The 15678-nt window shown below is 41.3% G+C and overlaps 1 protein-coding gene and 1 long non-coding RNA gene across 11 annotated transcripts in view; one reads left to right on the top strand and one right to left on the bottom strand.

Annotated features, from left to right (window-relative positions):
* Positions 1-15678, bottom strand: part of LOC137224064 (uncharacterized) — a 273848-nt gene that overhangs the window by 123597 nt on the left and 134573 nt on the right. For 5 of the 8 annotated variants that reach the window (XR_010943211.1, XR_010943210.1, XR_010943209.1 and 2 more), the window contains exon 3: positions 4331-4547. This is a non-coding gene — a long non-coding RNA (uncharacterized lncRNA). Of the gene's footprint in view, positions 1-1066; positions 4548-15678 lie in introns of those variants that run through there. The other 3 variants (XR_010943207.1, XR_010943213.1, XR_010943206.1) reach the window with 1 other exon arrangement.
* Positions 3840-14935, top strand: MEPE (matrix extracellular phosphoglycoprotein). Of its 3 annotated transcripts, none has more exons than XM_067737015.1 (4): positions 3840-3893; positions 7450-7503; positions 8458-8550; positions 13472-14935. In XM_067737015.1, the coding sequence occupies exons 1-4, from the start codon at positions 3840-3842 to the stop codon at positions 14933-14935; spliced, it is 1665 nt and encodes a 554-aa protein (XP_067593116.1). The 3 variants fall into 3 exon arrangements, with proteins under 3 accessions (XP_067593116.1, XP_067593115.1, XP_067593117.1); XM_067737014.1 differs by having other exon boundaries at positions 13469-14935; XM_067737016.1 differs by lacking the exon at positions 8458-8550 and having other exon boundaries at positions 13469-14935.

The following is a 15678-nucleotide window of genomic DNA, read 5'->3' as shown; positions in this document are numbered from 1 at the left end:
ATTGATGTTTCACATAAAGTTCTAATTACCCCTTCAGGTCGTATAATATTTTAGACTGAATGGAACCTCCTGAACTACTGCAATCATGATTTTGGCAGCCAGACTGGGCCAACTACTGCCCCAGAAAGGCTTATTCCAATGTGCGTGTGCCACTCATTTCACTGAAAAAGTCAATGTCCTAAATTGACCACTTTATAACCTTCACGTACAAACCCAAACTCTCCATATTTCCCCCTAAACCACTCCTGCAGTTTCCCCCATAACAATACTAAAGAGCAACTTTGTTCTTGCAGTTGCTCAAGGCAAAAACCTTGGTGCCATCCTTGCTTCTTGATTTTCTCTCCCAGCCACATCCGGTCCGTCAGCCAATCCTACTGGCTTTACTGTCCAAATACATTCAGAACGTGACCACTTCTCACCACCCCTGGTGGTTCAAGTCCAGATTACTTCAAGAGCTCCCTCGCCGGTCTCTGCCTTTGCGTACTCAGTCCCTCCTTCAGTTCCTCCTTTGCCCAAGAACTCCAAGGGCTTCCTTCTCACTCAGGGTGAAGTCAGGGCCTCGTGATGACCCAGGGGCGCTACATCATCTGCCATTGAATACTTTTCTGACCTCGTTTCCTGCTACACTCCCTTCCTGCAGTCCATCCAGCCAACCTGACCTCTCCTCTGTCTTGGAACAAGCCAGCAGGCTCTTGTCCCAGGGGTTCTCCTCCTTCTCTTCCTTCCGCCTAGAATATTCTTCCCCTAGAGAGTCAGATGTCTACAGGTCTTTACTCAAAAGTCACTCTCTCAACGAGGCCCTCCTGGGCCTCACTATCTAAAATTTCAACCCAGGGAATTCCCTGGCAGTCCAGTGTTTAGGACTCTATGCTCTCATTGCCGAGGGCCTGGGTTCAAACCCTAGTCAGGGAACTAAGATCCCGCAAGCCATGTGGCGCAGCCCCAAAATAAAAATTAAACAATTAAAAATTTTAAAAAATAAAATTTCAACCCAATGTCCCCACTCTCAGTGCTTGTTATTGTCCCCTCCCTGCGACACTTTTTCTTCTTAGACTTAGTCTCTGTCACTACCTAACATAACATTTTTTACTTACTCATCTTATTTATTGTCTGTCTCCCTGCCAGCTTATAAATTCCATGAAGACAGGGATTTTTTTTTTCCTTTCATTCACTGCTGTTTCCCTAATGCTGGTCACATAATAGGCACTCAATGCCCTTTTGTTAAATGTTGCTGAAGTTCCTTCAGGCACAGTTGAAATTATAAGCTTTTGACATAAGAGGAGAGCGAAACTGTTTTCTATTTATAAACTTGTGAGTTATTCAGCCAGTCCTAGTTAATAGTTCTGAAATCAATTTTAATTATTTGACAACACGATACACCAAGCTGAGGTATTTATATTTTCTGTTTATCCCACTTTCTGGAACATTTGATAGCAGCTTTCTACCACAAAAACATTTTTAGATTAAAATGACTTTGCCCCCTATGGTTATCTGTGGGCACTGGTAACAAATTGTTTGCTAGCGCTAAGTGAGCCAGTGCTGATTGGCCATTGGGGACTCTAACAAACTTTAAATTTCAGCAGAATGCCCAGACACCGTTAATTCTGCAGAAGAACCCAGGTGTTCTGAAGGTCAAAGGCCCCCAGGTAATTTGGCTCTCTTGATGTTCTCGATAACAACTTTATAACATAGTTCCCATTTGTAGGATGCGTGCTGTCCAGGTAGGGAGCTGGCTTTTGAAAATGAATGCATATTGAAAGTGTTCTCTACTGAGCACACCTGTGTACTATGTAGTGCTTTGTTTTAGAAAGAGAAAGTGTGTTACCAGCTCTAGAAATGATCGACTGAACTTGGTGGTTTGGTAGAAGCTTTCCCTCTGATTTGACTACCAACATTACCAAGCGCCACAGTAGCTCAAAGACTTCAATTTCACTCCACACCTTTGCTTATAGGACAGAATAAGGATAATATGATCAGACTTGTACTTTCAAACCTCATCTGTACTGATATTTCTAGTGATCAGCATTGTCATTTGATACTTGACTTGTACTGTCCTAACCTCTAAAATGCTTGGAAGCTAAATTATAGCTAGGATTAAGGTCCTTAAAATTGTATTAATTTAGAAGAGAATAGCCCAGGATTTTAGAATACATTTAAAAGTTATATTTGTTTCTCCAAATAAAAGCTATTACCTTGAACTGGTTAAAGACTGCAACAGTATTTAGATTATTTTTCCTGTTAAAAGTACTTTTCTCTCAAGTAATATCAAAGAGTGGTGTAAATTTTTACTTCTCATATTGGTTGCTATATGTCTGTGTGGTAGTTAGTAAAATATTTAATATCAAAACCAACAGATCAGTCATCCAAAATTATGTTGACTTTCTTTTTCAATCTAATGGCTACTTGACTTAAGTGAACTCACTAGATCCTCTTAGCATATAAACAGGTACCTTTATCCATAAGAAAATGTTAGTGTTTTAAACATCGTTTTGTGGATCCCAGTAAAATACTATGATTTGCTTTACATCAACTACATGTAGATTTTTCTGTAATAAGATAAAAGAGTAGAAACTTATTCAAGGTGCTGTAGAGTCTGGCGTTAGAGCTACATTGGCTGGATGCTAATCCCAGTTCTGCCCCTGAACACCTGGGAATTCTGGGACAAGTTACTTGACTTTGTGTCTATTTCCTAATCTGTAAAACAGGACTAGTAATGCCACCTAACTCCACAGGGTTACTGTGAAGCTCAATTAATTGAATATATGTCAAATTTTTAGAACAGTGCTTGGCTCATTTTAGTTTTCAATAATGTTAGCTATTAATATAACAATTACATAAATTGTCTTGGTCTCCAGCCCACAGGTGGCTTCCACCTCATACACCTTGCTAATGAGTACGAGGATATATATTCAGGCACAGGGCTGGTGGTGAACAAGATTTCATTCCTCACAGTAAAGCCTGCCACCCTGGCAGATTCATTTAGAGTCTGTTATGAGTTGCTATACTAACTTAATGTTATTCTTTTTTTTTTTAACTGTTTATTTTTTAATGACAAAAGCTAACCTTTATTGAGCACTTACTATGTGCCCGGCTCTGTGTAAAGAACTAAGAATTTTTTCATCAGATACAAGTATAAGTATTATTCAGATCTTACAAATGAGGTAACCAAAGTTTAGAGAGTTTAAATGACTTGCCCAGGGTCCCTTGGTTATTAAATAACAGAGCCAAGAACTCAAACCCAGATCTAACTTTAAAACCTATTTCTTAACAATTTTGCTTTACTTCCTCTCTAAGAGATAGAATTCTGGGTTGACCACTGCTACCATCACACAGGTCCCTGAGGAAGTAGAATATATTTATAAAGGACTGAAAGAAAAGAATGGTCATTTAAAAACCCTTTTTTCTCTCTCTCGTTCAAATTACATCATTTCTATTGATCTACCTTAAAGTTTATTGACTCTTTGCTTAATGTTATTCTGAATTATATAAATAATTCAATTAAATGGTCTCTCTCTAAAGATAAAAGGGAAAAGTTTGGGCTGACAATAGAGCAAATAAATATGTCTATGAACTCCATTTCTATCCAACTTCATTGTTTTCATAATATTGGACAATTTTCATTTTCACATTGGAATAATTAGACATATGAAAGCTCAGATTAAAGTTTCTACACTTGGATATAAATTATATGTAGTTTTTTTTAAACAAGAGGAAATGGACTGCTAAGGGGAAGGAGGTTTGTATAGACTTTTCTGTTTTATTTATTATTATGGCTGCAGTTCATAACTGGCAATGCTTTAGGGTAAAATATTATTGTCTTTTTACAGAGATTCTCAAAGATGCGAATCATCTGTTTGGGACTGCTCCTTTTCAGTCTGACCCTGGCAGCACCAGTAAGCATTTACAGATTCAGTTATGCATCATATAATCTCTTGCTCTCTTCTTCTATTTTTCTTTTAAGCGATGTCTTTTGAAATTAGTAGCACTTACCTTGTTCAGTTACAATAAAGTACCACACAAAGAGGACCCATCCAACCCTTGACACAAATGTCTGTCACCCAGACATTGAAGCCCTCAACGAAAATGTGAGAAGAATTACAAGATGGCTACATGTTGCCTTTGGAGAAATGCCAGTGAAAATATTTTTGAGAAAACCAATAGCCAGCCACAGTGTTTCAATCAGCTAATGCTAGTGAGTAAATATATCCAAATTATAACCTGTCAAAAGAATTTCTCAATATTTTACCAAAAACGGAGAGAATTTGACTTGAATGCTCCATGACTAAGCAACCAGACTTTATAGCTACACGATAACATGAAGGGACCAGACCTCTCCTGTAGTTCTTGCAACACTGCAACACTGGGAGATCCTGCTGGTGATTTTGTCTTCATCAGCGAGGTTAAAGATGGGAAGAAGTCCCCCTCAGCTTAACCCAGATCAAGCTCCAATTTCCTTTTGTGTCTTCTCTTGCCTCTGATTCACCCAGATGAGTGCTCAGGATGTGACGATGTCATCTTGTGAAAATGCTGAGTGCTACAGATATTTTCTGCAAAGGAGACACAGTGCTAATTAGATAGTGTCTGGAAAACATCCTAACTTCTCGGAGTAACCTTTTCAGTTGGAAAAGCGTGGAAGCGAGTGGTCATTCTGTTGTCGGAAGAACTTACACATAGGTCCTGAGCGAGTGGGCAACCAACTGGGAAATGCACTGACGGGCACGAGCTGTGCCAACCGGCTGGGAGAGCCGGAGCTGAGGAAGGCGTGTCCCCTTTCAGCACACATGCTCTAGCAGTCCTCTAGGGGACGTACTGCTTAAAATAGACATCTGCCAGGCCCGATGCACACGACTGACTTTGCTCAATCGGGGCCACAGAGGCACGGGCTTAGGCATAAGGAGGATGGCGTGGGCCCCGCTGACCCAGCTCATCCCACCAGCCGAGGACGAGCCTGTTTTGAGCATCACGTTCCGAAGAACAGCTGCAGTGGCATCTCCGACCATCTTCCAAGAAATGTGCTGTGTCAACACCAACCCAGTGACCACCGGCCAAGAGAGGATGCCTGGCTTCCCTGGTGGCGCAGTGGTTGAGAGTCCGCCTGCCGATGCAGGGGACACGGGTTCGTGCCCCGGTCCGGGAAGATCCCGCATGCCGCGGAGCGGCTGGGCCCGTGAGCCATGGCCGCTGAGCCTGCGCGTCCGCAGTCTGTGCTCCGCAAAGGGAGAGGCCGCAACAGTGAGAGGCCTGCGTACCGCAAAAAAAAAAAAAGAGAGGATGCCAGTCTTCTTCGAACGAGGGAAACAATGCCATCTCCATTTCCGGGCCACGTTCAAGGGCAGGAGAGCTGCCAAGTGGGTGTGAAGGGTGGCGGGCGGGGAAGGAGGGGGGCAGATTTCAAATGAAAGAGGTTCGGCAAGGACACAGAGACAAATTTGGAATGACGAAGGACTAACTGTAATGTTTTCTTTCAGATATGGATTCTATCTGAGTAATTATCTAAAGTACTTAATGACAGATTGGTGGTATCAGAAATTAGTATGTACTAAGCCACTTACATATGTTCTGGAATCATAATCAAAATTCAAACTCTAGGGGAGGAAAAGGTTTTCCTCAACCCTCTTTGGGTCCCTGGCTGGGTTTGAAAATTCAACTGAGAAAGACAGATTAATAGGAGAAGAGCACACAAATTTTATTAAAGTTTTACATGTACATGAAAGCCCTTCACAAGAGAATGAGGACCCAAAGAAGTGACCAGAGCAGGAAGCTTTTATACCTTTTAGACAAAGAAACAAGAAACAATACATTTGTGAAGAATTGGCAAGATAAAGGGGCTAGGGGAAGTCCAAGTAGGACTACGGAGTACTTCTCTTCCCTAACTAGGAAGATTAGGATTAGTTTAACAAGATTTGTTTGCAGATTCTTCTGTGCCATCTCTGGACTGATAAGAGTTTGTCTCTAGTAAAAGGAGAATTTATTTCCTGCCTTTAGGCAGAAAAGGGGAAGGTTTTTCCACATGTTCTACTTCTTAATTGCCTTCAGCTCAAAATAATTTTTATGTCAAAAAGACATATTTAAGGGTGGCATTCTTGTTTCCTTAAAAAACAAAACTTTCAGTGCAAGAATATAAAAGATGATTGTTGGGCCATGCAATTCAATTAATATTCATTGATATGCAATTAGACTATAAAGACTTTGTTATGTTACCTTGTTGTAAGTTCATGATTTATTATCGTGAACTGTATTAAACATACCATCAAGTATGTTTTTAATACATGTGGTGTGTGTGTTCTGTAAGAAAATACCGAATACCCCAAACTGTCATTTCTCTCTTTTGCTTAATATCTACCCATCTCGTTTTTTATATTTTCTCTTTCCTATACCCCCATTTCCAGAACTATTTTAACTGTTTTGATATTTCTGAGGAGTTATGCAATGCTCTAAATTTATATGCACAAGATCACACAAGAACCGACATCAGCAGAGGGCAATAAAGGGTAGAATTATAAAATATGCAGTTAGGGGAAAAAAATTATTGTGGAATTGAAAACAAGTAATTTTCTAGGGCTTCCCTGGTGGCTCAGTGGTTGAGAGTCCGCCTGCCGATGCAGGGGATGCGGGTTCGTGCCCCGGTCCGGGAAGATCCCACGTGCCGCGGAGCGGCTGGGCACGTAAGCCATGACCACTGAGCCTGCGCGTCCGGAGCCTGTGCTCCGCAATGGGAGAGGCCACAACAGTGAGAGGCCCGCGTACCGTAAAAAAAAAAAAAAAAAAAAAGAAGTAATTTTCTTGGTTTTGATGTTAGGTAAAATTCTGGATTTTTAATAGTGGAAGTAATGGAAAGTTTAATGGTTTATAGTGTCATTCTGTATCTCACATTCTATAATACACAACCTTTCAAAATGTCATTTTCCCTTTTCCTGAAAGAAAAAACTGCCCAGGTAACTGGCAACAATGCAGCGCCATCATCAGGTGGTTTCTTTCCCCTTAGGTGCAGGGCTATGGTTTCACTCTTGCTGGACCATCTTACCTTAAATGGAATAGCAATGACTGAACTTATACAATCAACGCACATGCAATCCACATCACTCAACTCTGATTTTGGTTCACTGATACTAAACACTCCCAGTGTGCCAGGGAAAGCTTTTTCAGTGGATACCAATGACATTCAAGCTTTTTCACCTGGAGTGCCACCCCTCCCAACTCAGCTGTTCTCCCACACTTGAACGTGGTTCCGCAGTGGAGCCGGCACTATCTCCCCCTGGGGGAGGAAGGTCGGCATCCTCCTTCAATACAGAAACAAATGTGATGTGTGTGCCCATCGTCTCTGAGTCAGAATGATTTTCCACATTGAATAATACGCCCCAGTGAGAGAATAAGCAAGGAAACATTCACTGTTTGAAGAAATGAAAGAAAGAAGTGTTTAGTGAAGTTTTATTTCTTGTTTCCTTTCAGACATTGCAACCACAGGCTGAGAAAATGAAGCAAGACTCTGTGGAAGAACAGAGGGTAAACAGAATTATTCTTCTCAAATACACCCCTTCCAACTCTGTAAAGAGAAAAGTCAATAAGAGGAAATTTTTAACTGTCAAAATATTCTTGTGTACCTAGAATGGAAATGGAAAAATTATACAGCATAATTTTGGCACTTTAATTCACACAATGTGTGATAGAAAAGAGAAAAGCCTTCTGAATGGGAATTCTTTCTCTTCAATGATTTCTTCCTTCAGAGGGATGAATAAAAGTTCTGGGATATTGTCATTAGCAAACAATATTTTCCCACACATGTACGTGAGAACAGAGAGATAAATGAGGGAGAAAACAAGGGGAAGTGAGTTAAGAAGTCTTCAAGGGGAAATTCCATGTACATGGAGTTAGTTTTCCAGATGCAACCAGAAAGTTAAATAAGTACCTTCAGCTTTTCGTGTCACCAAATTGCAACTTACTTCTGCCTACCATGGTTTCTTCTTGCAGTCTCAGAAAATTCTGTTCTAAAAACTAACAATCTTCCGCTCTCTATCTCAGCTGAAAACTGCAAAGGCAAAAACCACAAGCTTAGGAGCCTGAATGTTCATGCTGGGAGTTTTGCCAATTTGCCATCAGCATGAATACTGTAAAATCTGCCTTTCACCTCGTCCCTCTGCCTCCTCCTACCTGAAAATATGTCCAAGTGCTCCATTTCCATTGAAATTTGGTAATAAGATTGATACACCCTGGGGGAGAGAACTGTTTGACAGTCGTCCTCAGGGAAAACAGACTTAGAGATAGAAAAGAAAGGAACAAGCTGCTCTCTTCAGGAGCTCGCTGACACACGCCGTCCTGCGGTTATCAGATGTACCACCACTTGTTAGATGCAGAAATAGACTTGACCCAAGTTAAAAATACCTTGTACTATCAAAAAGAGAGCCAGAAAACTTCTTCGTAAGAGATAAACCCACCTTAATATAATGTTGTGTTTTGTAGATAATGTACAAGGGCCACCATGAGAAACATGGGTATTATCTTTTTAAGTATGTTTATACCTCGTCTGGGAGGAAGAATCAAACTGATGTGAAGGTAAGCAGAATCCTAGTGATTTTATCATGATCCAAACTCTGGACAAACATTAGGCGAAACTGTAGGGAAGAAAAAGTTGACTTTTGCCTTCTCTGGGGTTTCTGTCTACGGCTGGTGCCTTTATATTCTTCCCACGGTCCCAGGCTCCTGGAGCATCTCTGCTATGGAACTCTGTGTCCCAGTGTCTTCCTGACACAGATGGGCTACCGCATGCCCTGGCCCAAACCCTGCCCTGCTTCAGGACCTGCCACAGCAGATGTGGTGCTGGTGGATACTGGACACCCATTGAGTTTTTCATGTTATTGCTTCTGAATAAAGTTTGATCCTTTGTAAGGAGGTTTTCTGGACATATTCTACCATATGCTCTAATGGGGCAGGGGGGAATGGATTAGAAAGAAATCATTTTGGCCTAAAAAGCGGCACATTTTAGTGTCCCTTAAATTCATTCCACAGATGATGCCATCTGTGTCAGGATGCTTGGAAGAGAAAGAATAAGGGCATTGTCACTGGAATAAAACAATAATTCTTTTCACTCAGTCCTTTCTTGCAGACTCACTGGCCACAGAGCTAGAAACAGTTTAAAATGCCATCAGCAAAAGGACTATTTACTTTCTTCAAATCTGGCCTCATTCCCCATGAAAGTAGTAGCTTCCCTTCAGAATGTTATTCTGTTCTGCTCAATATTCTTTATACGCATCTCGAAGACTTAGCACCTCTAAAGCTAGCTGCCTTTTAAACTTATTGGTTGTAACAAATCCATGCTGAGAGCTTCCTATTGTGCAAGATATTATGAGAGATAAAATGATTGAGAAAACTTAACTCTTTCTCTACAGGATTTTAGAGTTAGAAAAGAAACAAAAGGTGCTTACAAAAATTATTGTAACCCGAGACAGAATGTGCAAAGTGCTATGTGAGTGGTACCCGAAAAATCATGCTTCAGGGCTTGGAGTAGAAAAGATTAGTTCCTAGTGTGGTGTTCAGGGAAAGCTACGTAATGGAAATAAGCGAACTGGACCTTGGAGGATGCGTAGGGTTTGAGCAAATATTTGTGTGGGAGAGACTGTTCTCCATGAAAAGAATAATATGAGGTAAGGCACGGAGACAGAAAAGCAGATCAGCCAACTGACTGTACGACCATCATACAGGAAACAGTGCCACAGGAAGTCATTTAACATAAGCAGTGCAAAAATGATCGACCATCGCACATCACAATTTAAAAGTTGTTTCATGTTTTATTTATAAAAACTCTTCAGTCTTTAAAGAAAGGTACACCATTAGTGTACACGTTACTGTTTTAAAAGCAGTAAAAACACCAAATATAAAACAAAACTTCCCACTTCAGAACAGGGAGGGGAAAAAATTAAGAAGGGATTATTATAATGCACCTGTTTAACTCAAAAGTGTATATTAGCAGTGAGCAAATGAACTTACTTGCAAAGGAAAATACAAATGTCTGTGTAAAAATTTCCCAGATGGAATGCCTTAAAATAGGTCAAATATTTAAAATACTTTTTATTCAGAAATAATTCACTCTAACGTTTTTTTCTATTATACTTTTCCTCATGAGAAAACCTTATCTATTTTCAGAATATACCTGCCAATATAAAAGATTAGTGAATAATGATAACTCCCCCCAAATAAGTCATTTCAAATTATATCTTAAAAATACTACACTTTGGGGCTTCCCTGGTGGCGCAGTGGTTGAGAGTCCGCCTGCCGATGCAGGGGACACGGGTTCGTGCCCCGGTCCGGGAGGATCCCACATGCCGCGGAGCGGCTGGGCCCGTGAGCCATGGCCGCTGAGCCTGCGCGTCTGGAGCCTGTGCTCCGCAACGGGAGAGGCCACAACAGTGAGAGGCCCGCGTACCGCAAAAAAAAAAAAATACTACACTTTGGAACTTTTGTATACTGCATGTGAGGCAGCTTTGTAAGAATAGAGGGTACTTCTGTAAACCATTTTTATCTTGAGGTTCAAGTGTGAGCTGAGTCAACAATTCCCCACAGCTTCCAACATTAATAAGATTTATGTATAAAAGCAGGCAGTCTTCCAAGTAGAACAGTACTCCTATTTGAGGATGGATCTGAACATAGTGACCTAATAAGAGCCTCTGCACATGTCAACCTGGAGAAGAGAAAGCACCCAGTGAATATGGAGAAAACCTGGACTTTCCTGGAAGGGTTTTATGTGAAAGAGGAAATAACCTTAAGGACTGCTGCATCAGGAAAAAAAGGGATACTAGTTACTAGCTGCAGGTTTAAAAAAACTTGAAAAAATTAGAATATCCATAAATGAAAAGATCTGACATGAAAAGTAACAAGCAATTAGCTCATAAAATGTTCAAAGATGTTCAAGCTGACCATAGGTCATAGAAACTGGAAAGGACGTGGGCTGGGAGGCTGTGACACCCAATTCAGTCTCTAACTGGATGTTGCTTTTTGAGCTTAGGTTCTATATCCCATCGACGTCAACACGTCTAATATTAAAGTTATCTTTTTCTCTTGTCTTCACTTTTTCATGTCAACGTTCTAGGTATTAACCCTTCTTCTATTTGGGCACCAGTAGACGATTTTTCTTTGTGACATTTTTCTTTGGCATAGTCCTAATCCAAGCGACTACATCTCATTCCTGGACACTGCAGCATCCTCCTGACTGTCCTTTCTTACCACAATTCCTCCTAAACCTCTGATTTTTATTTTGTTAATCTCTTGATCATGCACTTTCACTAGCTCTTCATCCCTTGCAAAATAAAACCAAATTCTTATGCCTGGAGTCCCAGGTTCTACAAAGCTCTGACCCTCTGTCTGTGCAGACCCTGATTGAATACAAGGTCTCTGTCACAGCACCTCACGTCCACCCTCCATACCCCTACAGGACTGCTGCCTCTGCCATTCAATAAATCATCAGGTATTGCTTAGAACATGTAGCGCCCAGCCCAACTTCTTACACGTCCCAGTTCCTCAAGAAATATCTCTTATTTCGATCTCATGTTACCCGCCAGTTCAGAGGTCTATGTAGCGGTGTTGTAAATTTCAGCTCACCCTACAAGTCTGCGGTGGAGAGAAAGTATGGTATTTATTCTGTCTATAATTGTTCTGTTGCTCAAGAGCTCCTACCTGTGGGCTAATGAAAGGGTAGGGAGTGTGCAGAAATTAATTTAAATTCAACCTGTTTAAACTTAAGGTTATCTACTCATGGAAATAGTTCTTTAAGGAAGCCCTTCAGTCCCTTTTGGATAAAAATGCTCAGATGCTCCTTCTTCCCCTAAGACGGCGTGCAAGCACGTGAGGGAGTTGGGGGTGCCCTACACCGTCCAGCCTATACCATATACCATATGCACACACACGGCTCAAGCCACAGTGGAGAGGAAGACGTGGGATCCTCGGACATGGACGGGACAATGTTGCTCGACCCCTTGCGTACTGCTTGCCCTGCTGGTGTCCTAAGATGAGGCCACTGGCTACAGTAGCTTAGGACCAAACAGTACAGCCTTGGGGCAGCGCTGATTCAGGCTCTCCTGGCTCTCACGGACAATGTAGACCCCTCTTTGTTCACGTATGACTCACATTTGTTCCTAGTATATATGCTCCATCGACTTTGCTCCTTCTAGAGCCACTTCACTCCCTCTGGAAAGTTCCTAACCATTCTCAGATGCTTCCATATCTAGCCTGCACCACAGAGAAACAGTGAGTGGTGTGGGCAAAATCAATCTCAGCCCCTCTTTCTTCTTGACCACATTGTTCAAGCTTCTTGCACCTTGGCTGTACCTCGAGTTGGTAAGGTGCAGCCTACGAAGCAGCATTTTACAGACTTTCCCCCCCAAAAAAAAGGACAAACTGAGATACAGGCATAAACACTCTACCCTTCTTCTCCACTTTCTCTTTTTCATCCCATTATTGTCTCAGGGACTTTTCTCATCCGGACCTCATTACTTAAACTTAGGATCCAGAAGAGTGGTTCTCCAAAGGTGGTCGCAGACCAGCAGCACCAGCATTAGCTGGGAACTTGTCATACATGCAGATTCCAGAGCCCCACCCCAAGCCCACTGAATCAGAAACTCTGGCCGTTGGGTCCAACAGTCTTCATTTTAGTAAGCCTTCCGAATAGTTAGGAGAAATGCTAAATTTGAGAACTACTGACCCAGACTATCAAATCTGGTTTATTAATGACAAAAGAGGGAAAAAAATAAAATTAATGAATCCTTTTTCAGACAAAAGCTAGGGTGGCCAACACCTGCTGCAAAATATTTTCTTTGGATGTCAGAACCTAGATTCTTCTATTTGTATATTTTCTGTTGAGAAAAAAGAGAAGAGGAAAAGATTTATACCTTTGAAGACCAGGGTGAAAGCAAAGAGAGAGAATGGGAGTGGGGGGAGGGAGAGAGAGAGAGAGAGAACGAGAGCAAGAAAAATCATGTTTGAAAGACGAACTTCATTTCACTTGCAATGTGTCACTAGTCACAAGATGAGGACCACACTGTCCTCTTTAAAGTCAGGTCCTCCTTTAAAATCAGGCCCTAATCTATATTTCCAAACTTATTTCTCTTATTTGGATTCTCTTCTTTATTATTCTCTTTAGGAGTTCTCTACTCCAGCCTTATAATGTTATTCATATTATCTTTCAAATGTTTCCTGTTTCCAAACATGTGAATATGCCATTTACTCTTAAGATGTTCTCACCATTTTCCTTACATGTATTTGAATCTTACCCACTCTTCAAGCCTTTCTCATCCTTCTTTTTCCGTGAAACCTGTTTTGGCCGTTCCAGAATTATCTCTACCAACAAATCTCTATTGAGTTAAAAGACTCTTTTTATTAAGTATCTGGCGGGGTTTTAAAATTTATTATTATTGCCTAAGAATTATTAAATTTTAAAAGTTTAACATAAAATAACCACTTTATGTTGAAAATTACACTTTAGCAGGAAGAAAAGAACAAAGACAATATTGCTCTTCCCCATTCTGGCCAGAGAAGACATCAAGAGCCAGTGCCTCAAGAAAACATTGTCCAAGAAAAAGAGAAAGACGTGTCCCTCCCTGGAACCAATGAAAATAACAAAAGCACTAAATCTCAAAATCTTCTGGAAGATAGACAGACAATGAATAAAGACTACAGGATTAGTAACAAAGAAAATGCCCACAATGACCTGAAGACGTCCATTTATCCTGAATCGACTGGGAGTCGTGGGACTGAGGATGGAGACAACGCTCTTAGCAAACTACATGACCAAGAAGAATACGGCAAAGCTCTCATCAGAAATAACATGCACCACATAATGGAGCCAGGGGCTGTGACTGAACTCTTGAGGGAAGAAAACAAAGAGAACAAAGCCCGGAATGTTTTAAGCAAAGTTCCAGCAGGTGCCAATTATGCTAAAGCCCCCTCAAAAATTAAGAAGAATCATCAAAGAGATTCCCAAGCCCAGAATATTCCAGTAAAAAGCAAAAGTACCCATCGTATCCAACACAACATGGACTGTCTAAAACAGCTCCCCAAAGCCAAACAGGTCTCCAGTGATTTTGAAGGCAGTGGTTATCCAGATCTCCAAGGGCAGGAAGACAGTAGCTCTCCTTTCAGTGGAGATGGTCCACCTTTTAAGGACATTTCTGGTAAAGGAGATGCTATTCGTCCTGACCGAGAAGGTACAGATATTCAAACAGAGTTTTCCAGCCCAAGTGAAGCTGAGACCATTAATCCTGATGTGAGAGGACCAGGTTATAATGAGATCCCAGAGAAAGAAGGGAATGGTGGAAATACCATTGGAACCAGGGATGGAACAGCCCAAAAGGCAAATGCTGCTGATGTAAGCCTGGTGGAGGGCAACAACAACATCATAGGTAGCACCGATTTTAAGAAACTCTCTGGAGAAGAAGGAAGCAGAGTGGATGGCGGCAGCCAAAATGCTCGTCAAGGGGAAATAGAGTTTCATTACCCTCACGCACCCACAGAAGACAAAAGAAAAGATGGCGGTAGTGATGGAGCTGAAAGTACTAATGAAATTCCGAAAAATGGCAAAGGTAGTAGTAGAAAAGATACAGAACATTCTAAAAGGAATCAAGTGACCTCAAATGAAAAACAAAGATTTCCAAGTAAGGGCAAAGGTCAGGGCCAGCTCATTCCTTCTCGTGGTCTTGATAATGAAATTAAAAATGAAATAGGTTCCCATAATGGCCCCAATAATGAAGGGACCGTAATAACACACAGCAGGAAAAATTATTCTGTGCCCCACAGACAAAATAATTCTATGCAGAACAAGGGTGTGTCACAAAGCAAAGGTTCCTGGGGTTACAGAAAGCCCCATTCCAATAGGAGGTTTCGCCCCCCTAAAAAGCATGACAGTAGTGAATCGTCAGACAGTGGCAGCTCCAGTGACAGCGATGGTGACTAGAAATTCCCAGCAGGATAAAGATTTGATACTTGGTCAACTGTGACTTAACAGTATGAAGGGGAGCCACCTGACAGTAGACCAGACGGACAGAGCCAGGAATTGAATAAGCCAAGAGACCTGGCCTCCCAGGGAGAACTGTTGCTATTTTGACGGTCACAGTATGAAATCCTATTCAAAGTTATGATGCTTTTTTAAGGAAAAAGAATTCATTAAGGAGTCATGGAATAGGTAACATTTGAACAGATATCATTTAAAAATAGGCTGTGTCACAAAACCCTTCTTTTGTTGTTTGCTCTGTCGACATGAAAAACAATCTCTCATATGATAATCTGTAATTAAATGATCTATAAGGAAGTCTGCTGTCTGTGGTGCTTCATTTCAGACACAACAAGATTAGTTCTGCCTCTGGCAAAGGCAGTGCTATGAAATTAATCCACTGGGTAAAGCTTGAGAGCCTCCCTACATCCCACTCTGCTCCAGCCAGTAGTTCCTTTTGCTTCTGCTCTAATAAAGATATCCTGCGTCATGTCCTTCTATGCTCTTTCCTCTGTTGCACGTTTATAACTTCTAGTAAAGCAAGTCTTTATTTCCTGAAGCAACTCTCCAGGTTATCACTTTTCTCAGTTCTACCTCCTTCTAGACAAAGAGGTGAATGGGGTGGAGGGAGGGCAACAGGGAGAATTTGAGAAGGAGAAGCACAAGTGCAAAACCAGGACAAAAACTTGCTTTGGCAGATATTACTC

Source organism: Pseudorca crassidens, chromosome 4 (genome assembly GCF_039906515.1).
Source record: "Pseudorca crassidens isolate mPseCra1 chromosome 4, mPseCra1.hap1, whole genome shotgun sequence".
NCBI lineage: Eukaryota > Metazoa > Chordata > Mammalia > Artiodactyla > Delphinidae > Pseudorca > Pseudorca crassidens.
This window is presented reverse-complemented; position numbering and strand designations above follow the sequence as displayed.